Source organism: Ruditapes philippinarum, unplaced genomic scaffold (genome assembly GCF_026571515.1).
Source record: "Ruditapes philippinarum isolate M1 unplaced genomic scaffold, ASM2657151v2 ctg69_1_1_1_1, whole genome shotgun sequence".
Classification (NCBI taxonomy): Eukaryota; Metazoa; Mollusca; class Bivalvia; order Venerida; family Veneridae; genus Ruditapes; species Ruditapes philippinarum.
In genome coordinates, this window is record NW_026862474.1 from 589,599 (window position 1) to 614,016 (window position 24,418).

Below are 24,418 nucleotides of genomic sequence, written 5' to 3' on the forward strand. Positions count from 1 at the left end.
TTATATTACTTTTCACCAAGTCAAAACATGCTAAAATGTATAAATAAAAACCAAAACCATTTTCTCTCTCATCTTATTTAATAACAATGTTTTCACAATAATTGCACCAGTTTTGTTTATATAATTTATCACATACACCAAATTTAGAAAGAAGTTGGTTTGTATATATGATGTATTGTAAATAGTAAAAGCAACAGGCCTCCAAATGGAAAAACAAAACAAGATCTGTCTGTGCTATACTTTTCTCAGTGCTTGATAGCAAAAAAAAAGCAACATAGAAAAAGGGGCATTTCTATGCAAACATTCCTATTGGACTGACCAGGTCTTGATAGTTGACAAATATTTCAAGTTTGAAGTGGAATGGTTTTTGAGAAAAAGGCAAATATTATTTATCCACCTGCAAATACATTTCAAATTTGAAAGTGAACAAGAACTATTTTTTTAAAGTGAATATCTTTGGGCAACATTTATATTTCTTTCAACTATTTATGAAGAGAGATTTTGATATATCAGTCAAATGGTAACTTTTCTGAAGGCATAACATTAATTGTTTAAAGATTTTAAGTGTTATATGGCCAAATATAAAATAGTAATGAGCAGACTAGCACCATTTTTACACAACCATATAACCTGTCAAATGTCTATTAGTCTCCTACCGGTTTACCCTCCGTCCGTCTGTCTGTCTGTCAGTCCGTCCACAAAACTGGATCCCGTGATAACGCAAAAAGTACTAAAAATATTTTTATGAAACTTGATATATGGATAGATGGCAGTATGGAGATTATGCACGTCTTTTTCTTTTGTTCCTATGTTGAAAATTCTGGTTGCTATGGCAACAAATAGTCTGAAAATATGGCAAATTTAGCCCAGTGATAACTCAAAAAGTACTTGAAATATGGGTAGATGGCAGTCTGGAGATTATGCACATCTTTTTCTTTTCTTCCTATGTTGAAAATTCTGGTTGCTATGGCAACAAATATCCTGACTTTCAAGATTTCTGATTTAAATTTTTCAGCTTTTTCACTATAAGTTCTTTATTTCTGAAGGTGTTGACTTCAAACTTTAAATATAAGTTTCTGGTCATCAACCACATCATATGTGACAAGGTTTACAACTCTAGCACAAAAATTATCAGTATTACCTCCCTTGAACTTAGAATTTTTATGGAAAAAAAATGTCTTTTTTAAATAACTTCTTTATTTCCTAATGTATCTACTTCAAACTTCATATATATGTTTCTTATTATCACTCAACATTTTTGAGAAGGTTAAATACTCTAGCAAGACTTTTTCCAGAATTATGTCCCCCTTGAACTTAGATTTTTTTCCAGAAATTGGTATTTTTTACTACAACTTCTTCATTCCTTATAGGATCCCACATTGTAATAATATGACAAGGTTGTATAAACATAATTTCTTTACTAGCCAGGGAAACTTAACACATTACTGTGATATAGACAAACTTAGAACTCAAAAAAATTTTTTTATTCATGTCATTCATTCACTGGTAAAATTGAATGGCCAATGGCCCATCAGAATGTTGCTGGGGTTCTAACCGGTAGGGGACTTATGGATTGCTTGCAATACTATGATAATTGCTTGTATTTAATAATACTGGTCTTACACATTTGCTGTCATTGATAGCTAAAAAATTGATTCATAATTTTGCAAATACAGATATTATAAACACGACTGTCTCAATAAAAATTGATATTACAAGCATGCAGCATTCAAGAAGTCATTTAAATAAAACCAAAATCTTTTTTTTTCTTTTAATTCTATGAAAATAAATCTTGACTAAGATAAACAAATACATGAATATGTAAATGATAATATATCATTTACCAAGACTTTGATGTAAAACAATTAAATATAACTAATACATAATCAGTATATATTCATTTAAAACTGTTTTCCACAAAATACTTGGACATAAAAATCAACAACAATAATTTTAATGCATAACAACTTTCAATAACTATTTTAAAATACTCCGAAAAATATTTCTCTCATTAAAATATAGAATCTCTCAACAATTTTGGTTCATAATTGAACCAACTGTTATAAATAAACTATGAAATATATACATAATATGATCACAGAAATTGCATAAACAGCGTTAACTGCTATGATCCCTGAATATACCTCTCATATTACAATTTAGGGGTTAATTCAGCACCAATTTACCTTCATAAATAACAACACTGTCATGACAGTTTTACATTAAACTCTTAACATGTATCGTGACTTTCATCAGAAAAGCTATAGATTCTTCCCAATTTTTCTTTATAAAAACTAAAAAAACGGAAAAAAAAAATTGTCCTTTTAAAGGAAAACTTGTCCTTAACAAAAAAATATCCTTTTTAAAAATATACTTGTCCTATCTAAGAAATTTTGTGTGAGTATTCCGCCAAAAAAATTGTCTCAATTCTTCGAAGTGTCAAGATCTGATTCTACATGACATTTTTTGTGTATTATACATATTTTTCTTTAGTATGATATTTCGAATTTTACTCATCTGGAAGCATACAACTTTAAAAAACCATCAGTCCAGTAACAACACATTTCTCAATCTTTCCTGAGTGAGAGAAAGTATACTAAATTGGTAAGCTAAGAATTTCTTTTTGAATTATAACTATGCAGTTTAATTTTTTCTGTCATTTTCTCCACATTGTTACTTGATACTGTCCCTTTAGGCTCTCCACCATGACTCAAAAGTTTACTAGATGACGTCAAATGATTCTGCCAATCAAAAACAAACTAAAATATTAAATGGAAAATAACAAACACTCGGTTACACTGTCTTTCAATGTACTATGAAATTTTTTTTCCGATGGAGGTAAAATTTAAATGTTTGAAGTTCATAAGCTTTGTTTTTGGTAGATATTATCATTTTACTACATGTACTTATTAACATTACAAAAGTATTCAACAACAGCAACTAATTTATGAAGAGACATAGAATAAAACCAATAATAGATTAAATTTTGTTGAATATTGTATAGACTTAAAATTTTGTAACAATTTCAGTATGTGACAATAAAATAAGAGAAAAGCGTGCCGTTTCGGTGAAATAAGTAGAAAATAAACACTAAATCAAGCAAACTGAGCAAAATATGCACAAGCATAACAAACAAAATTGCCAAAAATTTTGTAGCTCGAGTTGGTATCAAAAATACAAATGTAAGTTTAAAATTACTCCTACACATTAATGTTTCATAACCTGTTCAACCTATATAATCCTAATTATATTAAGGAAATATGCAATATGTGACCTTATATTATTATGGTTTTGACAGTCTGACATGTTTCGTCAACAGTCCTAGTAGTCTTCATTTGGATAATTTTGCTGTTTACAGCTTTAATCATTGACATTACAAATGTCCAATAACTGTTGCTACAATGTCCAATACTGAAAGTACTGGATGGTCATGTGGTAAGATTTAAAAGCAGCAATCTGTGATAATAATTTAGAATAATACAGGATTATTGTAGTGAATAATAGTTGAGCCCCGCCATGACAGAACGAACATAGTGCGTTTGGACCAGCATGGATCCAGACCAGCCTGTGCATCCGCACAGTCTGATCAGGATCTATGCAAACCCTATTGCAAGTAGAGAAACTGATAGCGAACAGCATGGATCCTGATCAGACTGCGCGGAGGCGCAGGCTGGTCTGGATTCATGTTGGTCGCAAACGTATTTTTTTGGTTTTGTCGTGACGCGGCTCATTAATGTATTAATATCTCACTAAGATACTCAGATCCTACCTTGAATGAAATGCCTTCCACCCTATATCAAAATACAAATACATTGATATATTTATGAAAAAGACTTTTTTAAAAGAAAATCTACAAGCAATCAGCAATACAGTTTTGACAATATTTCACAAACCTTATACATGATTGATTATAACTGATAGAAGTTTACTGTAATTCAGATGACAATTAAAGTATACAACGATTATTTATGAGTATAAGGGTTGAAATGGTTTGAAATATCTTTATTCTTAAATTAGCATAATTAACAATAAGTACATCCTTACAAACAAAGAATACATACTTCGCAATTACGATAGCAATTTTATACAACTTGAAAACCTGCTAACTGTTATAATCCGTTAGTCGTTATTACTTTAGATGAAACAGGTCATAATATAGGACACCTATCATAGCAAGTTAGAGAAATATTATGCGGCTTTTATTTCTGTGGTGCTGAAACTGACCGCAGAAAATGCAGTAATAAAGTCACTGCAGAAAAAAAACACTTATATGGTACCATCCATTTGTTTTCCATGAATTGTTGTATTCCACAGTAACACTTAAACTTACCGACAAACTAAAGAAAATTTTTACTAAAAAGTGCCTTGAGCAGAAATACACTTAAAGTGTTGTAAAACAAGAAGTTCTACATGATTATTTAAAAGCATACAAATATTTGAGTTTTTAATGTTAAAAATTAACTAAAGCATATAAATCTTAAAGAATTGCATGTCAACATTATGATGTATTGAGCGGATGACATCATGAAGGAAATTGCATGACATTTTCCCGCCAAAAATCAGTCCAAATGACATAAAGCCAGTAAAAAGCATGAAATATAAGTAGAAAATATTTATATAATTATGTTAGATCAAATTATATTCCTTTTTTGAACATCAGCTGTTATGTTTTCACTTATGGCTACACCACCCATAAAAATATTAAATTTATCATTCACTCGGTGAAAAATATTACACTGAAATAAACATACATGCATATCCTCTATACACAACACGTGTTCTGCTCTTTATAAACTGATTGTCAATTGATTAGAAAAAATAGCAAAAGAAAAAAAGCAACAAAATACAGCAAAACAATGAAATGAGATCTTAAGTAAGCTTAAGAACAAACTGACAAAAGAAATGAAAGGAAAATAAAATAATTTATAATTTAGGTGTTGTTATAAATAGATAAATCATGTGAATTGACAAACTAATGTACACTACTAAATGAATAAATATATAAAAATATATGTTTCTGTGATGAACAAATGAACAGACCGATAAGAAGTGAAATATAAGATTGGCAAATTGATTATAGATATACTATGCTCAGTTTAGTAAAACTATTTTTATTGTAGAAATTTATTGAAATCTAGCAGGAAATTTCTACTGAATAAGTGTAATTTGAAAAAGAGAATTCACAAACTCTATTTTGGAAGCTGCATTCTCTATTACTGTCAAGTTAATTTGGTACCTCCTTAAAGAAAACAAGTGCCATTTTTTTACTGATCCTATGTATTTATACAGTATTGCGCCTACCTACAGTGTGAAGAGTTTAAAACATAACATATCTTCTATGTGTGTACACATAAAATAGATCTATTTGTTTTACATTTAGATAATATAAAAAGACTGTTTAACAGTGCTTTAGTATATGTATATCAAATTTGAGCATAATATATCTGTAGAAATATCATAATCACACAAAAATGAATTAAATAAGAATAAAAAGAAAGACTGATATATGAATTAAAATATACTGACTTTTAAGTTCATGTACATATATAATTCATGTGACTTTGTAAACAAAAATATATGTGTCAAGAATATATGAATAAATAATTCAAAAATCATTTGTGCTTTTTTACTTTCAAGCTTGTTCTTTTTGCTGGATCCTGTGGTCTGACAATCATTATAAACACTGCACACAATGACAGAACAGCTCCCACAATTCCTGGCCCTGATGTTGTCACTTCCTGTGCAATCCCAGCAACCATTGGTCCCAACATCCTGGCGACTGACATACAACTCTGCTGAAAACCCAAAAGAATCCCCACTTCTTCTTTATTTCCTCTTTCAAAGGTCAAACTAGTACTGGACACTCTAGCTATTGTAGTTATGAACCCTAAAGGTAATATACTTATCACAAATAGCCACAATGGCGTTGGCAATGAAAGACACGACAATGTGAACACTTGAAAAATAGATAAATGTAGAAGTAATTTTGCATTACTATTATAATAATCTGCTATATAACCTGTAAAAAAACCAACTAATGCTGACACAACACCATTTACTGAAATAATATACCCATTCATTGTGGGCGTTGTATGGTATTTTTCTTGAAGCATTAAAGAAAAGTTGCTCCGAAAAACGATCACAGATGCACCAAGTAAAAATTTGATAAGGTACAGATCCCATAAATCATGCCAGTTGACTTGTCTAGCTGCTTCCCAGAATGTTTTACTGTTAAAATTTAGTTCATCAGATTGCATTTGTTTAAAAGAGTCTGTCGAAGAAAAATTTCTCCTCATGCGTTCCTTCCTGGAATGTGTCTCTGGCACTGTGAACCAGATTAAAACTGAAATGTACAAATTAGAGTCACATTATGCCTCAGAAACAAATCATTGTTTTCCTTTATAAAAGACTTACTTGAGTTTTATAACATTTAAATAATGATTTTAGAGCATCTTTGATGCTTTTTACCTGAATAAAGTATCGCTGAACGTGAAATAATTTGTCGTAAAAGTAGCAAAATGTAAACAAGTAGTATTTTCACTTTCATTAAAATACTAAATCACCATCACTTGTCTTATTACCAGAAGACAGCAGAAGCAAAAGATGGTTCGGTTATTGGACAATGAGTAACTTTTTTAAAACAATAACAGGACATAAATTATAAAACGCTTTTGAGAAATAAAAATGAAAACAGTTCTTGGGAATAATGGGCCTTACATTTATACGTTATTCCATATTCAAACCAAAACTTTAGATAAAAATTCAACTTTAAAAACAAAAATTCATGAACTTTTCAAAAAAAAACAAAATCAAATAAAATGTAATTATAATTCTACAAGTGTTTCAAACTTATCCAAATTAAGTAAAAGAAAGGGATATTGCATTTATTAGGAACAGTTATAATGTAAGAGCTCATGGCTAAATCAATTAAACAAAGCGTACAAAGATACTGGTCGGAGAGATAACTCCGACGCATAGATAACCCCGACACTTGATAAATATAATTTTTATAATTTTGTTTTTCAACAAAAAAGCATATGGTCACCTTGTAGTATTGGAGCAGGACAGAATATGATGATTTTTTGTAAGTTGGTAAACTTTTTAATATTTTTCAATTGACCGAAACGTTTCATTGGCAAAAACTGCTTCAAAACGCTCTTTTTACTAAATTAAAATGAGGTAGTAAGAAATGTATTGACCACAGGCCACTGACTTGGGAAATATTTTTGAAAACTTGTTTTTACATCAACAAAAAATAGATAAAGCATATAAGATGTTAAAATGAATTAATGATGCTGATTTTCCTGTCATTTTTTACTTAAAAATTTAAGTGTCGACTTTATCTACTGTTGAGGGGTAAAAAGACCATGTTTTGTTTACCCCATTCAGGACCTTAAAGAAGTACCAATTCTCATTTTCATACATAATTTTTGTAGTGTCATGTAAAGTCTTTGAACTGAACTTTATTTAGGTGGTTCAATATTTAAAAAATACAGAAAGATAATTAAAATATTACAAAAAGTATGTGATTTAGTGTCGGAGTTATCTCTCCAACCAGTAGGGTCTTTCTATGCAAAAGTAGAGAAGAGTTTAACTACAGAGTTATCCAGGTATCTTTTACTTCACAGGTGATTAAAACAAATGTACATCTATGCATTTATTTGTATTTCATAAGAAAAAAAATAAAAATCAATTTTATTTTATCAAATTTATGATTATCACATGCCACAAACTTTTAACGATTAAAAAATCATACCAAAATTCAGAAGGAAAACAAAGCCAGTGAGCACTGACACCAAATAGAATCCTCCTTTCAGCTCATCTATATGTCCTCCTACAGGTGGTCCTAGAATAAACCCTATACTAGATGCAGCATTAAAATGCCCTATCTTAGATGTTTGATCGGCCTTTGTTGTTATATCTGCCAAATAGGACTTGCCTATATTCTGACTGTGTTTGAAAATACCTACAAAAGAGAATCGAAAACAATGAATTTAAGGCAGAAATACCTGCAAAAGAGAACTGAAAACAATAAATTTAAGGTCAAAATACAATGTACCTACAAAAGAGAGCTTAAAACAATGAATTTTAGGCCGAAATACCTACAAACAATGAATTTAAGTACGAAAAACTTACAGAAGAGAATGGAAAACAATGAATTTAAGGCCAAAATACCTCAAAAGAGAACTGAAAACAATTAATTTAAGGCCGAAATACCTACAAAAGAGAATAGAAAACAATAAATTTAAGGCTGAAATACCTACAAACAATGAATTTAAATATGAAATACCTACAAAAAGAATTTAAGGTTGAAATACGTCAAAAGAGAACTGAGTACAATGAATTGAAGGTTGAAATAACTACAAAAGAGAAATGAAAGCATTGAATTTAAGACTGAAATACATGTACTTACAAAACAGAACTGAAAACAATACAATGCATTTAAGGCCAAAATACCTACAAAAGAGAACTGAAAACAATATATTTCAGGCGTTCCATGCATCAAAAGCTGGTATGAATTTAAAGATGTTTTCTACAGTGGCTTGAAGTACCTAAAAGGTTAGGGTTACAAATGACAGATGTACAATCATCATCATTATACTGAAGAGTGGATTATGTGAGTATATTTTATTGTTGTCAAACAAGATTTATATTTACCTAGAGGTAGTCGTGCAACAAACATGAGAACTACTGTAGAAGCGAATGCGAACATTGTGTAGCCACATGCTGACATGATCAAACATACTAGTAACGTCATACGTCTACCAGCCACATCACTCCACTGCCCCTGAAATAATACAACAAACTATGAACCCTCCGTTGTCGAGGGGTTAGAGTTGATGACTTCTGATCCAGTTACCTCTCTGGCGTGGGTTCGTTCCCGGGGAGATGCTTTGGTAGTTTAGCGCGGAGGAAGGTAGTCTAGTACTGGGGTAACTCTCCAGGAACGATGGTTAGGAAACTACCAGCCTATATGACTGAAATACTGTTGGGAAAAGGCGTAAAATGAAACAAACAAACAATGATCCATAAAAGTATGATCCATAAAAATATATCCTTTAAATTACTTTGTTTTTAGATTTAGAGTCAGTTTTCCACTGTGCTTAAGTCGCATTACTACATGTAGGGGGAGAAAAGTAGTTAAAATGTCTTCCCATCAGTCCAGGAGTCATAGATTCAACCTTTATTAACCATTATAGTTGACGGTTGATCTATTTATCCTTGCGGCTCAGTACAGATTATCCTGAAATCTTGATTCAAGTCAGGTACTTTAATGACAGTTCTTCTATCTCTCATCTCTTTGAATGTTTGCAATTAAAGTAAAGCGATGCAAAATGGACATAACTCCTTCATTAAGTAATATGAGTTAAAGCTGTCCCTCACCAAATCCTCAAAATGCTATAGAGGATATTTGTTTAGTTCAGTGTAAGATCGGAATATATTTCACCGAGTGAGCACCAAAAGGTATATTTCACGAGTGGCGCAGCCACGAGTGAAATATGAACTTTTGGTGTTTACAAGGTGAAATATATTTCAATCTTACACTAAACTAAACAAATTTTCTTTTTATTATATGCAAAGAAACGTTTTAAAAAGACATTTAACCTAAAACTGAATGAAAAGCGCGCCAAATAATAATACAATGTGACGCTGGTATTTCACTGAAACAACGTAAGGGGCTTAAATTCAAAACAGTGAAATTATCAAAGTGGTAATTTCACTGTTTCAAACAGTGAAATTACCAGTTTTATATCACTGATATATTTCTATAAACCACCGAAAAGCATGTTATAAATAACATTAACTGCTGCTGATAGCAGTTGACAAGTGCTGACCACAATTAGCAAACATGTCCATACAGTCTGATCATGGTCTGCATGTGTTATCCAGTCACTCTATATCTTGAAAATGTGGAATGGTCTGGACTAGATTTAAAGATGGACAAGTGCATTTAAGATATTTAGCATGTAAGTGTGAGATATACATGTATTTATCAAAATCATTTTACTGTGGCAGCGTGGCCAAGTAGAGAATGCATTGGAGTAATCTAAGGATTGCTGGCCATATGGTAGTTTAACTAATTGTACTACGTGATGAAAAACTGTTCTAAATTTGTGTATGAGCAATATCTTCTCTCTAACCAGAACAAAAATATCTCAGAATCTAGCTTTGGCACGTCAATATAAGAGCCGCGTCATGACAAAACCAACGTAATGCATTTGCGACCAGCATGGATCCAGACCAGCCTGTGCATCCGCGCAGTCTGATCAGGATCCATGCTGTTCGCTAGCAGTTATAGAGTCTGTTCGCTAGCAGTTATAGAGTCTGTAAGCGAACAGCATGGATCCTGATCAGACTGCGCGGATGCACAGGCTGGTCTGGATCCATGCTGGTCGCAAAGCCATTATGTTGGTTTTGTCATGACGCGGCTCATATTTTGACTAGCCATATGGGTCTTAAGCCTCTCAGGGGCAAGCGATTCTTTCCTTAATCAAGAAACCTTACACTAATTGATAAGTATTGGTAGGTCCTAGAAATGTATATGAGAATTTGTCTATATGCTTATAACTTCCTTCACAATTGGACTAAAAAAAGAAATTCTGTATGAACTTAAATTATTACTTGTGAACAAGATTAAGAAAACAAACAATAAGAAACAAACCACCAATGGACTTGTAAACAGCTGTAAAGCACCATATGTTGATCCTGAAAATATTTAACAGTAATTAAAATGAACAATAAATTAAAATTTAATTTTAATTTATTGTTAATTAAAATGATGAAAAAACCAATGAATCTAATTAAAACACTAATCTACTTTTAATTAAAACACTGATCTATCTTTATCTAACATAAGCAAAAATATCAACTTAAAGAATCCTGACATAAAAGGTTTTCAATTATTCAGTGGGTATGTATTGCTTTAATATACTAGTAACAATAAATGATTTAATATATCTTGTTTTACATATACCGGTAAGTAAGTTACACTGTAATATTATTGTTGGAACAATGACTAATCAAGTTACCTACCTAGAAATCCAGCTACTACTGGGGAAGCACCAATGTCTCTTGCATGAGTCATTATAAGTGGAAGAATCATACTCACTCCAAACATATCCTAAAAAAATTAGAAAAAATAAAATTAATCAGATCATCCATATTTGAACCTTTTATCCTTACCCAACATGACAGTACTGGTACATGTATCTAGAAAAACAAGGTAACCATGATGGCCCTGAATCGCTCACCTGAGAACTACTGATAGACATTGTCAAATTATCTATACTACAGATGTAAGTCACTCAAGGTTATGTACTGTCAGTTTTTTTTTATTTTACACACAAAAAAATGAAGTTGAAAAGGCCTAAATTTGATGATTGATGCTAAAAGGATTCAAACAAAAGTCACTCTGTCATTACTAAGGTTTCAGGTGCCTATTATTCTAGCTCACACAACCCAAGCGTTTATTGCCATAATTTTCAATTTCTAGATTTGGTAATTTTTTACCTGATGATATTAGATTGACGCATGCGCTAAAAATGTAAACATTAATGGCTGCTGTTTTGTTTTAGATTGGAGATTAAAATTTCAATTGCAAATGACAAACTTGTAAGGATTTTAATTTGAAATGTTCATATATTTCATTCATTGCTATTTTGCATTGATATCCATTCGACCCATGAGAATCGATGATTCATCAGTATCGCGATTTCCGATGACGGCCCTAGTAGCAGGAGGCACAAAAATTATTAAAAGGGTAAAACAAGTTTTTATTCAAGGACCATAACTCAGCCAAAAATCATTCAACTGGAAAAGCTGTTCAATATGCAGTAAAGAGACTTCAGCGAAGAGGTTTTATAGTACTGCTAGACCTATTCACTGAAGTCATTCCTGTATCGAAAGTAAACTAGAGCTGTGACATTTTTATGTCATGCTGTAATTCAATCAATTTGCGTTATCTGGATAAAATCTATTTAAATACAGGTAGTTAGATATATTTTGTACACTATAGTCTATAATTTTTAACAAAGAAGGATAGATTGATGAACTATTGCCTCAAAGTTTATCACAGTCTTCACGAAAAACTTTAAAAAGCACAGGACATTCGGGCCAGTAAAATTTCAAATCTTACTGGACCTGGTGATTTTTAGCCGGACCAAATACATAGATAGGTAATAAATTGATGGGTAAAGGAAAACAGTTTATCATGCTTCCCTTGTTAATTTTGAAAGAAGCAAAATACTTCTTGTATTCTGGACCATAAGTTGATAGCTCTATAAATTTATAAGGACCAAATGTTAAGGCAAAACTGACTAGCATTGAACATGAACTACGCAGTTTGCTTCAAACAAATCACTTTCACACAAAATATTAACTTAACTCAATTATCACAAAATCATAGGTAAATAATGACCATTATAAACAATGGTTTAATTTCCGTAACTGTACGGTGCGGTACGGAAAATATCCAAGAAAAAAATGGCGGCCTCTATTACTCAATACAATTTAGACATCTCTGGCTGTGTTTTGAATTTTTAGGACAGAATTGATGGGTTTCACTTGCAAAAAAGGCAAAAATATCAATCTTTTAGAGAGCCCTGCTTCATTATTTTGTTGAATTTTTCTTATAATATTTTTTCATGGCCAAAAATCTACTGGCCCGTCGGACCACCAACCTTGCAATAATCACCGGACCGATGCTAAATTTAGTGGCCTCGGGCTGGCGTTAATTTCGAAGACTGTTATCAGTGCGTTTACATTTCATAAAATTTGCCCCAATTGCTGCCCTAATCATCATGTGACTTGCGAGAATTTAGGTTCGGGTACCTTTGCATGACCTGTGACCAAAATGCTATTCTTAATTGAAAACATGGCTTTGAAATTATGAATAACGGTGTTTTTATTCAATAATAGATGTTGTACCAATAACATTTGGGATTTATATTGTTTTGAGTGATGATTCTTGAATTATTTCTTTTGTACTTATTTAGAATTGTACAGTACTAAAAATAATGTATGGTCCGTTACTAAAAATAGATGCTAGAATTCCCAAAACTTGAAGTCCCGCGAGATTTCATTTGAAAGCAGACTCCATATTGGTAATCATTTTCTACATATTTCCCTAACAAATAGTTGGGTACAAGATGTCATTGATTCATTTAAAAAAAAAAATGAATTGATTCAAAATTGATTTGACGTTTTTCAAATGGTAACAATTTTTATTTGACCCAAAATTGATTACTAGGAAGGGTTATTTTAATAGGTTTTATGTACTGCAAACAAACTGCCAACATTCTGGTAGCCTTTGCAAATAGGGTTTACCCATAACTGTCGCAAAACATCAAAATAAAAGCGACATACAATGTATAAAGTTATGGAAGCCAGAACAAATATTTGAGTTGCCAATCAATCCTGTAAAGTTTCATTGAAATTGGATAAGTGGTTCAAGAGGAGTAGTCCAGACAATAATTATTGGACAAGAAAATGCTGACGATACGCACAACTACACTTACTACTGATCATTACAATAATGTTTGGATGAAGTTGCACCAGTAGTTTCAGAGGAGTACAGTCCAGTCCAACTAATTGTACTACGCAATGAGATACTGTGCTATTTTGTACATGGGCAATATCTCCCCTCTATCTGTAGAAGTGAGATTTTGACCCAGAACAAAAATATACCAGAAACTTGCTTTGGGACGTCAATATAACTAAGGAGTAGTCCAGACCGTCAAAAATATCATAATCTTAGTGTCTAGACCATCAACATCCAAGGCTTTATCTTTCATTATTTTCACGAAATGACAGTAGATAAAACTGTTGATACATAATGTATTTCTTTTTACCAAAAAGCCTGATATATAAATAGGAAATGCTGGATCCTTGAATAAGCCCCATTTTGAACGAACTTGATATGCCGATTTTTCATCCGTGGAAGCTACCATTTTGGTTAAGACTAAAACTCTAACAAACCGACGCCCCTCTCCGGGTCTCCCTAATTACCGACAAGAACCGTCAGGAACCGACAAGAACCGACAAGAGCCTATATATTACAAATAAACACGTACAAATGCATTGTATACGCACCGGTCTCAAATAGTAAGACCGGTGTACACAATGCGTACACCAAATGTGTTTTTATGATTGTTAAACATGCAGGGCATATATATTTTTCATATGCGATAAGTTTTTGATAAGGTTTTTCTTGTATTTTTATTATCAATAAACTGACGAAAAACACGGCGCTCCCTATATAATATTAACTTACCTTCTTCATTTCTCAAGTATTGAATCAAAAGAATTTTGCTTTATAGAGGAATGTAGGACAAAAACCCCACCAGTCAAAACCCCACAACTCAAAATTTTAAAGAGTGGACAAAACCCCACACCTACATTTTGTAAATTTTACAGAGTGGACAAACCCCCACACCTCCAGTTTTTTTTAGAGTGGACAAAACCCCACAACCAACGGTGATAGGGCTATCTAATGGTTCTGAACTGGTGATAGCCTCAGGGATTACAGTAAAGCTCACACGACCCACGGTGATAAGGCTATCTAAGGGTTCAGATGTGGTGATAGCCACAGGGAATACAGTAATGCTCACACAACCCACGGTGAAATTTAGGCATATATCTAAGATTTCTGAACTGGTAAAAATCTTAGGGAATACGGTAAAGCTCACACAACACACGGTGATAACGCTTTCTAAAGGTTCAGATATGGTGATAGCCAGGGCTAGGGAATACAGTAATGCTCAAACAACCCACGGTGATAGGCCTATCTAAGGGTTCTGAACTGTTGAAAGCCTAAGGGAATACAGAAATGCTTACACAACCCATGGTGATAGGCCTGTCTAAGGGTTCGGAACTGTTGATAGCCGCAGGGAATACAGTTTAGCTCACACATCCCACGTTGATAGGCCTATCTTAAGGGTTCTGATAAGGTGATAGCCTCAGTGAATACAGTAAAGCTCTCACAAATCACGGCGATAGCTAGGGCTATTTAAGGGTTCTGAACTCCTGATAGCCTCAGGGAATACAGTAAAGCTCACACAATCCACTGTGATAGACCTATATAAGAGTTCTGATCTGGTGATAGCCTCGGGGCATACAGTAAAGTTCACACAACCCACGATGACAGGCCTATCTAAGGGTTCTGAACTGATGATAGCCTGAGTGAATACAATAAAGTTCACAAAACCCACGGTGACAAGTTTATCTAAGGTCTGATCTCGTGATAGCCTCAGGGAATATAATCTCACACAACCCACAGCGAAAGAGGCTATCTAAGGCTTCTGAACTGGTGATAGCCAAAGGGAATGCAGTAAGCTAACACAACCAACGGTGGTATGGCTATCTAAGAGTTCTGATCTGGTGATAGCCTCAGGGAATACAGTAAAGCTCATACAGCCCACGGTGGTAGGCATATCTAATGGCCGGTTCAAATGTGTTGATAGCCTCAGGGAGTACAGTAATGCTCAACAACCCACGGTGATAGCCCTATCTAAGGTTTCTGATCTGGTGATAGACTCAGGGAATAAAGTAATGCTCACACAACCCACGGCTATCTAAAGGTTCTGAACTGGTGAAAGCATTATTGAATACGGTAAAGCTCAAACAACACACGGTGATAGGCCTATCTAATGGTTCTGATCCAGAGATAGCTTGAGGGAATACAGTAAAGCTCACACGACCCACGGTGATAGGGCTATCTTCAGATGTGGTGATAGCCTTAGGGAATATAGTAATGCTCAACAACCCACGGTGATAGACCTATCTAAGGGTTCTGAACTGTTGATAGCCTCAGAGAATACAGTTTAGCTCACACAACCCACGGTGTAAGGCCTGTCAAAGGGTTCTGATCTGACGATAGCCTCAGGAAACACAGTAAAGCTCACACAACCCACGGTGATAGGACTATCTAGGGGTTCTGAACTGGTGATAGCCTCAGTGAATACAGTAAAGCTTACATAACCCACGGTGATAGGGCTATCTTAGGGTTCTGAACTGTTGATAGCCTCAGGGAATATAGTAAAGTTCTCACAACCCACGGTGATACGCCTATCTAGCGGTTCTGATTTGGCAATAGCCTCAGGGTATACAGTTAAGCTCACACAACTCTCGGAGATATGCTTATCTAAGGGTTCTGATCTGGTGATAGCCTGAGTGAGTACAGTACGTAAAGCTCACACAAACAACGGTGATAGGTCCATCTAAGTGTTCTGATCTGGTGATAGCCTCAGGGAATACAGTAAAGCTCATACAGCCCACGGTGGTAGGCCTATCTAATGGTTTAAATGTGTTGATAGCCTCAGGGAGTACTGTAATGCTCAACAACCCACGGTGAAAGGCCTATCTAAGGTTTCTGATCTGGTGATAGACTCAGGGAATACAGTAATGCTCACACAACCCACGGTGGTACGCGCATCTTAGAGTTCTTATCTGAAATCAACCCACGATAATACAGTGAAGCTGAAACAAGCCACTGTGATATGCCCGTCTAAGGGTTCTTATCTGAAGTTTACCCACGGTGATAGCCTCAGAGAATACAGTAAAGCTCATAAAACCCAACGGTATTAGGTCACTTTGGAATTTTTTCGGACATTTTAATTGTATTAAAGCTTCGGGTCTTATATTGCTGTAAAAATACCTTCCAAAATAAGGGAAAAATCCACAACAGATTCAGACTAATGGTGTTTTAACGATTGGCTAGAGAACATGGTGTATTTTACGAAAATTTAGACACTTTATATACAGAAACTACAAATCACCCTTAAAAAAAACAACAACGAATATGCCAAGCGGAAATCTCCCGGATATTTTGCTTTGGTTAGGGCTTTGGTAAAGAAGACCCTCCAAACTAATGGAAAAACGAATCCGTAACGGAATCAGACAAATGTGTAATAACTGTTGTCCGAGAAAATGACGTTTTTGGGGGGTTTTTTTGTTGTTTTTTTGTGGTTTTTTGATGTTTTTTTTTAAAACAATTTATTTCCAGAAAAAAAAAACAAGTTGCCGGTAAAGAAAAACGAAAAAGAAAGAAACGACCTCGCTGAAATCTCCCGGACATTTTCCCGGGTTACGGCTTTAGGCAAATATTAATCAAGAGTGTCTTTTCTTGAAAATGCTACATGCCTAAAAAGAGAAAAAGCTGCCGTTCTAGGTGAAGAAGTATCTCCATTCGATGGACAGTGAGTCTATAGCATTAAATTCGTCATTGTTTCAAACTTTGCATAATATAAATATAACGGCCAAATAACCTACCTATAGTTATCAGTAAAAATTATATTTCTGCCATCACGGCAACAATCTGTTCATCACTTGTGCCGTAACAATATTCAAATTATCAAAGAATGGTTAAACGTTTATAAAGAATATCGTCTCTTTTTACATGAATCATGTTTGAACTTTGACTTTTGAATTTCCAAATTATTTGTTAGGTCACCCCCGGCAGGGTACGATAAAACTTAAATCTAAATTATAAAAAAAAAAGTTGCTGTTCCAAGGCCTATCACGTGCGGGCCTCTACTGACGCTGTTTCCGGAACCATGACAATGTTTAAACTAAGAAATTCTATCATTTAATTATTTGTTAAAGTTATAATTATTTTTTGTTAATACCGTTAGTTGAAACAATCTCATGTAGTCATTGATATAATTTAGCGTCTAAGTATACTGTTAAGTACAATGTCTTTTTTCTATAAACTGTGCACACTATATTAATTTAAGTGATATATTTGCTTTCAAAAGATGAATATATTCTAGGGTTACTTTTGATACTTTATAAATTTTCTTTTGTCTCTATGGCGAAAGAGCTATGACACATGAATAATGTTAATAATACATTGTGTAGTATGCATATTTATTTCATTGGATGCCATGTGCTCATTTTGTTGAAATATCTCATCTTAAATAAACGTATATATGTAAAACGAACATATAAATGAAAATAAGTCATGTTGAATATGATTGTTAATTTATAACATATTATCAGTCTTGCAGTTTCTTTTCGGTAAGGCCGATATATTTATGTTATAACCATTACAAATGAATTAAATATGCATCAATTATATTCTATGTTTCTTGTCTTAGAGTGTGGCAAGAACCGTGGATATATTCAGTACATGTATGTATATAACCTATTATTTGATGAATGTATATAATTTCACATAGGTTTAAAACTTTAAAGATTCATCAAATAGATATGTTTTGGATTACATTTATATAAAATGATACTATACATATATATGTAAGTTAAACACAACATTAATGTATTTATACTTGAAGAGTTTGTCGTTATGATCTTCTCCGATATTATCATCATGCTATGTTATGTATTTCATATGTATATGCACTGTTCGTTGTCTAGTATTATGCTGTTAACATGTCATCGTGGGCTTTTAAGCCTAATATGATTGAAATAAAACTATCTATCTATCTATCTATCTATCTATCTGTCTTTGATAATTGTTTAAGGAAGACATTCACCTTAGCAACGACCCCGTATTAAAAAAAGTCCTTGCCATTTCGAGAGGAAAACAAAAGCCTCGTGCGTTATAAACGTACACAAAGAATGATAAAGACATGAAATTTACGCAGAGAAGTTTTATCGAAAACAAAAATCTGGAAAAGGGGAAATGCCTAACAGCAACGATATTGGAAACTGCAACATGTCCCATGCACCGCCCCCAAAATAACCCCACCCCTCCCCTAGCATCGGCTATTATTATTATTATCAGAGATTTTTATAACAGATACTCAGTACAGTATAATTAAATTAAAACTCCACGTTATTATTTATGATAATGATGATACTGCTGCTTATGATGACGACGACGAGACTACGACGTCGATGATGATGATGATGATTATTATTATTTTCATTATATCAGAACAAATAACATCAAAGGTAATAACGTGTTAATATCTACTACTATTATCAGCTAAAACTGAAAATAACACTCCTTAATTAATTACCACTTGACCCAATTTTTTATCATGCACGCGTGTTTCATCTGCAATTTAAAAGAACGTGTTGAAAACAATACTTACTTTAAAGTTATCGGCGCGGTACACATCAAATGATGATGTGCGAAATTACGTGTCTTGATTGCGCGGCATTCTTTTGAAGATTATCTTTAATTGCAAGTACTGCATTGGCGAGTAAATCTTTTGTTTCGTATGTAAAATGCTACTTATATAACTTGTAAAATTAATTTACATACATTTAAAAAAATATTGTTACATTGTGAAGTGGATTGTTATAAAGGATTATTAACTGGATTAATTACTGATCAGATAGGTAAGTCACAATGTATTTTATTTTCCAATAGTTCATCTTTCAGATTTTTCCTACTGGGTCCATAGTAGGATTTTTCAGAAAATAACATACATGTATTTATGTCAATTTCAACTTGATTCAATTTCTAAATTTAGAATGACAGGTCAGCATGCCCTTGTTTACATGTACTTTGTGCCATATAACGCATGCATGTATTCGTATCTTACTTTGCATTGTGGAGTGACCCCCCCCCCCCCCCCCAACCCTTGATATTGATGTGTTATTAAGGTATTAAATGTATAACTATAATTGTCACCCAAAACTTTACATTATTTAACTTAATTATAATTTTAGCACAAATACAAAAAAAGTTTACCATCTTGTTTGAAAATATTTACGATTTAAACTCTTGTATCAGTTTTATAGATGTCATTATTTAAAGATAAGCTTTACTTATTTATCTTATTCTAAGTTTAGAAGTGGTAAGAATCATAATTTTGAAATAAAGATAAACAAAAACAATGAAATGAGGCGCATTGAAACAGGTATCTGTCAGGTTTGATAAAGCAAAGAATGAGAGTTAAAAAGAAAACAGGTCATAATTGGGCATCGTTGTATCACTCTAGATACAATTCTGAACATTTGTAAAAAAAGGAAGGTTTACAATCCCGATTTTGAAATACAAACGTTGTGAAACAACCTTATTTTCATTCATTTAACGGTAAAAAGTACACAAATATTTTTAAAGGCCCTTTATGCCTAAGAATTGCTTTTATTTTTATTTTCTCAAAAACTTGTTGGTGTCTTGTTATTGTTTCATTGGTCAATTTCTAAACCATCTTCTGTCTCTGTTAGTTTTGGCAATTAGTACAGTTATAATGATTTAGTATTCTGTATGATCCAAGTCAAAAAACATCTTTTTTACATTCTCTTACTTTTATGACAAATAACGACTTTGCTCAAGTGAGAAACATTTGACATTTTCTAAACCAATTTTTTATATTCAAACGTTCAAAAACTTATTTTCTGCCTTTCAAAAAAAACTATTATTTTCTATGTAATCAAATGCTTTTTATATCATTTTTTTAAATTCTTTTTTATTAAGAAAAACTTAAGAATATATTATCTGCGCTAGTTTGAAATAATTCTTTGTCTTTGTAAAACAATTTCCAGTGCAACACATGTGTGTTTTTTACCATATATTCGGGATAACCGTTATAAGGGAACCATTATCTTTAAAAGATCATTGCCTATCATGTTAAATTTGTAGATGTCAAGGGAAGTAAATCTGGAGTTAATATAATACAATATGATCTGTAGAGTTGCCCCCCTTATAATATCGTATAGATACAATACCCTTTAGCTTTCAACCCTTGATATTCTCTTTGCAATCTTTTCTGTACCATACATGCTCTATAATTATATTGAATATATGCAATAATTTGTTAACTTTACCCTGTCTTTTAGAGATCGGAGACTATTCTTGTTTTCAATCAGTATTGTTTCACAATATGATAAGGCATTTGAAATTTCAGTAAACTTTTGTTGGGAATTATCGGATTCCAAAATGCACCGAATCCAAGGTGGAGAACACATGGAGAGTTAAGCCATACCAAATGTCAGAACTTTGCTTACCTGTCATAATACTTACTGAGCAAGAGCAATATCGCAAATTTGAATTTTTTATGCAGTTGTCGATAATAATCTAGTTAACAAATTTTGTCGAATTTGAGATGACCACCTGATTAAGTATTCATATCAGTTTGGTATGGGACACGTCTTTATCTGACATGCATTAATAAAGTATTTTCTTACCACTCTACCCGCAGTTCACCTGATTAGTTAAAACTGATTTCTCCATGCATTTCCGCCTTCAATCTGTGTTGAACGATTGAATTCCATTTTAAAGGATGGTAAAATGATCCAAAACATTCAAACTTTTAGCAGCATTAATTCATAAACAATTACGAACACTGACCACATTGTCACTTTGGAGGAACTCTACCGAGGTAAATAGAGTATGAAAACATGAAATTAATGAAATATATAATTATTCCTGAAAAACCGAGTACGGGAATGAAATTTTGAAATCAAGTTATTAGCCCAGACCTACATGAAGTGGTACACAAGTCCCGAAAAACCTGAGTCCCTTCTAATGAAGGATAAAGACTAAGAAATATAAGACTAAGAAAGGTTTTGTTTGTTTCATTGTATTGAAAGTGTGGTCATTTATAACCTCAATTCTTGCAAAGCCTCTTTTATAGGACAAACGATTGGCAAGTCCTTTAGACGTAGAACCCGATTTTACCCAAATATTGTGAAATAATATGGAAAATAAAAATAAAATAAACCGGACAAAGTAATACTCATTTTATTTACATAGTCTCCACCTTAACTTTGCATGTAGACTAAGAACTGTCGTCGTTTTAAACTTTTTGTTTTTCGACTGCACGTTGTGTATTCGTGTCAATTTAATAATTTTGTAAACTTTCGTCTACAAATCAAACCTCAAAAATGAAATTTTAAGAAAATACAAAAATGTATACGAAGTTACCGTCCCAAAATCTGGTTCGACATGTACGTGGTCCGAAGTGGCCACGATTCTAGCGTTTTCTACATGAAATATATTAAAGATGCAGAGATTTTCATATACGTCACTAAATCTGACTTAAACCTGAATTGAAACAATTTTATAAGCGTCACCACTGACGTCATAGTAGTATTTTAGATGCGTTATCGAGCACCTGCTGTATGATGCCAATTATGTACCACCAATAATTTTAAAGGTATATGCTATTTTTCTATATATCTGTTAATGTTTGATTTATTTGGATAAACATTATATATGTTCCAGAGAAATAATTTCCTATTCCAGTGGTATATTGCTGCTCTTGCAGAATTTTTAATGTAATTAAATTATGGCACAATGTAACACTATCACGGATGTAGCGATAGAGCGATTTACCGTATACCTCCGAAAGAGGTAGCTCTCTCTTTTACCAGGCGTGACCATACGCGCCATTGTATACGCACCGGCCTCAAATATCGATGTCAGTATATATGTACATGTATATGTATATGTACATGTACATGTATATGTACAAATATATATGTCAGTAAGACCGGTGTACACAATGCATACGCGCTTCAAACCAGGCGAGCGATTTTTCGGTGCTACTGTTGTGCGTCTTATCTTTAATTTTAATGTAGGTACATTTGTAGTTCCCTTTCCTGATGATATAAATCATTTTTATTAAATATTTTCAAGTAGAAAGTAATTTTACCTTTATTTTTGATCCATATTATTCTTGTATCGGCTGTATCAGCGCCGAAGTATAAATAGAACATCATTTATTTGCTATTTCTGTCCAGGGATACAGGTGTGCGCAAGGTGCTTCAGGTGTGCGTTTGGGAAGTTGTTGCAGTGCGTTCTGAAGCACTTTTGTACAAATTCGGCCCGTATAAGCTTATAAATGCAGTTGTCAATAAATTATCTTATGCCTTAAACGACTTAAATAATATTTGAGACTATAATAGATGCCTACTATGGGATTAGCAGTTACCTTGTACAGTAATACTATAAGTAACTGAATTTGTAACATTTTTCAGGGTGTATGCTTCTTGCAAATATCAAATATATTGATCATTTATTCATTTTATTTTATTAGATTTACCCTTGTCCATCCGTCCGTTCTCTTTTGTGTCGCACGTAACTCAAAAAGTATTTGACCTAGTCATGAAACTTAACAGTAATGTGATCAGCATGTGCAGTTGTGCACCTGGGTATTTTCGTTTGGATTTATTCAGTATTTTGTAGAGTTATTGCCCTTGACTTTGTAAAAGTTTGCAATTTTCAACTTGTGTCGCATGAAACTCAAAGTATTTGACCTAGAGTCATGAAACTTTACAGGAATGTTGATCAGCATGTGTAGTTGTGCACCTGGGTATTTTCGTCTGGATTTATTTAGTATTTTTAGAGTTCTTGCCCTTGACTTAGATTTTTTTGCAATTTTCAACTTGTGTCGCATTTTACTCAAAGGATTTGACATAGAGTCATTAAACCTCACGGGAAGGTTGCTGAGCATATGTAGTTGTGCACCTGGGGTTTCGCCAGTATTTGTAGAGTTATTTCCCTTGACTTAGTAATGTTATAATGTTGTTATTTGTTCCTTTTGTGCTTGAGTTAGAATCAACCAACTTTACAGGAATAATGATCAACATCACTAAATTACAGGAATAATGATTAACATCACTGTGAAGCTTTGCACCTGGGACTTTATATGTGGATTTTTTTCAGTTTTGTTAGAGTTATTGCCCTTGACTTACAGTAGTATAAATTTGCAATTTTCAACTTGTTCATGCATAGCTCAAAAAGTATTTCACTTGTAGGCCTGAAAGTTTACAAGAATGTTGGTCAGCATGTGTACTTATGCACCTAAGAGTTTGCTTGTAGATTTATTCAGTATTTGTAAAGTTCTTGCCCTTTACTTAGTAAAAGATTTTTAGTTTTCAAAAAATATTTGACCTAGAGTCATAAGATTGACAGAACAGTGGCGCGGAGGGGGCACCCGTTTCCTATGGAAACATTTCTAGTTTGTTTAATATTTTATGATATTTTGAATGCTACCATCTTTAATGTTAATAGTATCTTTTGAGACCTACTAAACCTCTTAAAGTTAGTGTGCAAGAAAGCTGTTACAAGCCGAATAGCGGAGTGTAATCAAACGATTGCCTTGTTGAATGGTTATTTTTAGTCGATTTCGAATTCCATACGGAATGATCCTACAGGAAATCATGTTGCTTACACAATAACTGAACGTGTATAATGAGCGTTTTGTAAACTGTTCTTCGCAGTTACAACTAGTATTTAAGCGGTTCAATAATATTGAGGGCGTTCGTTGCCAAAATTTCAGACATGTTAAGTATTTGTTTTAAAGATCTTTTGAAAATGCAAACGTGTATGCCTAGCATTTTGACTGTATCAGTGTATTGCAAATAATATGCCTCTTAATCGAAAGTTCTCGCTTTTAAATAACAAACTTTACATTTAGATCTAAACAACTGACCTCACATGAAAAGGCAAAAACAAATTTACATGTTCGTATCTTCAGTTGCATATAATACATAATACATA

General features: G+C 33.1%; 1 protein-coding gene across 1 annotated transcript; it reads right to left on the reverse strand.

The window, feature by feature from the left end:
- Window positions 1–67: 67 nt before the first annotated feature.
- On the reverse strand, window positions 68–13,978 carry LOC132719230 (major facilitator superfamily domain-containing protein 9-like). The gene is made up of 7 exons (XM_060702986.1): window positions 13,851–13,978; window positions 11,035–11,122; window positions 10,664–10,707; window positions 8,659–8,788; window positions 7,757–7,966; window positions 5,631–6,343; window positions 68–2,741 (listed from the first exon to the last, which is right to left on the reverse strand). Exons 1-7 carry the CDS (start codon window positions 13,947–13,949, stop codon window positions 2,610–2,612), a joined length of 1,416 nt encoding a protein of 471 aa, XP_060558969.1. The 5' UTR covers window positions 13,950–13,978; the 3' UTR covers window positions 68–2,609.
- Window positions 13,979–24,418: the final 10,440 nt, after the last annotated feature.

What these genes read in the sequence shown, in the direction of transcription:
- LOC132719230 (XM_060702986.1), bottom strand. Translation starts at nt 13,949, where the DNA reads ATGGTAGCTTCCACGGATGAAAAATCGGCATATCAAGTTCGTTCAAAA. An exon ending in TTTATATATCAGGCTTTTTG is followed by an intron (nt 11,123 to 13,850) that starts GTAAAAAGAAAT and finishes TAATTTTTTTAG; the next exon opens with GATATGTTTGGAGTGAGTAT. An exon ending in AGTAGTAGCTGGATTTCTAG is followed by an intron (nt 10,708 to 11,034) that starts GTAGGTAACTTG and finishes AAATATTTTCAG; the next exon opens with GATCAACATATGGTGCTTTA.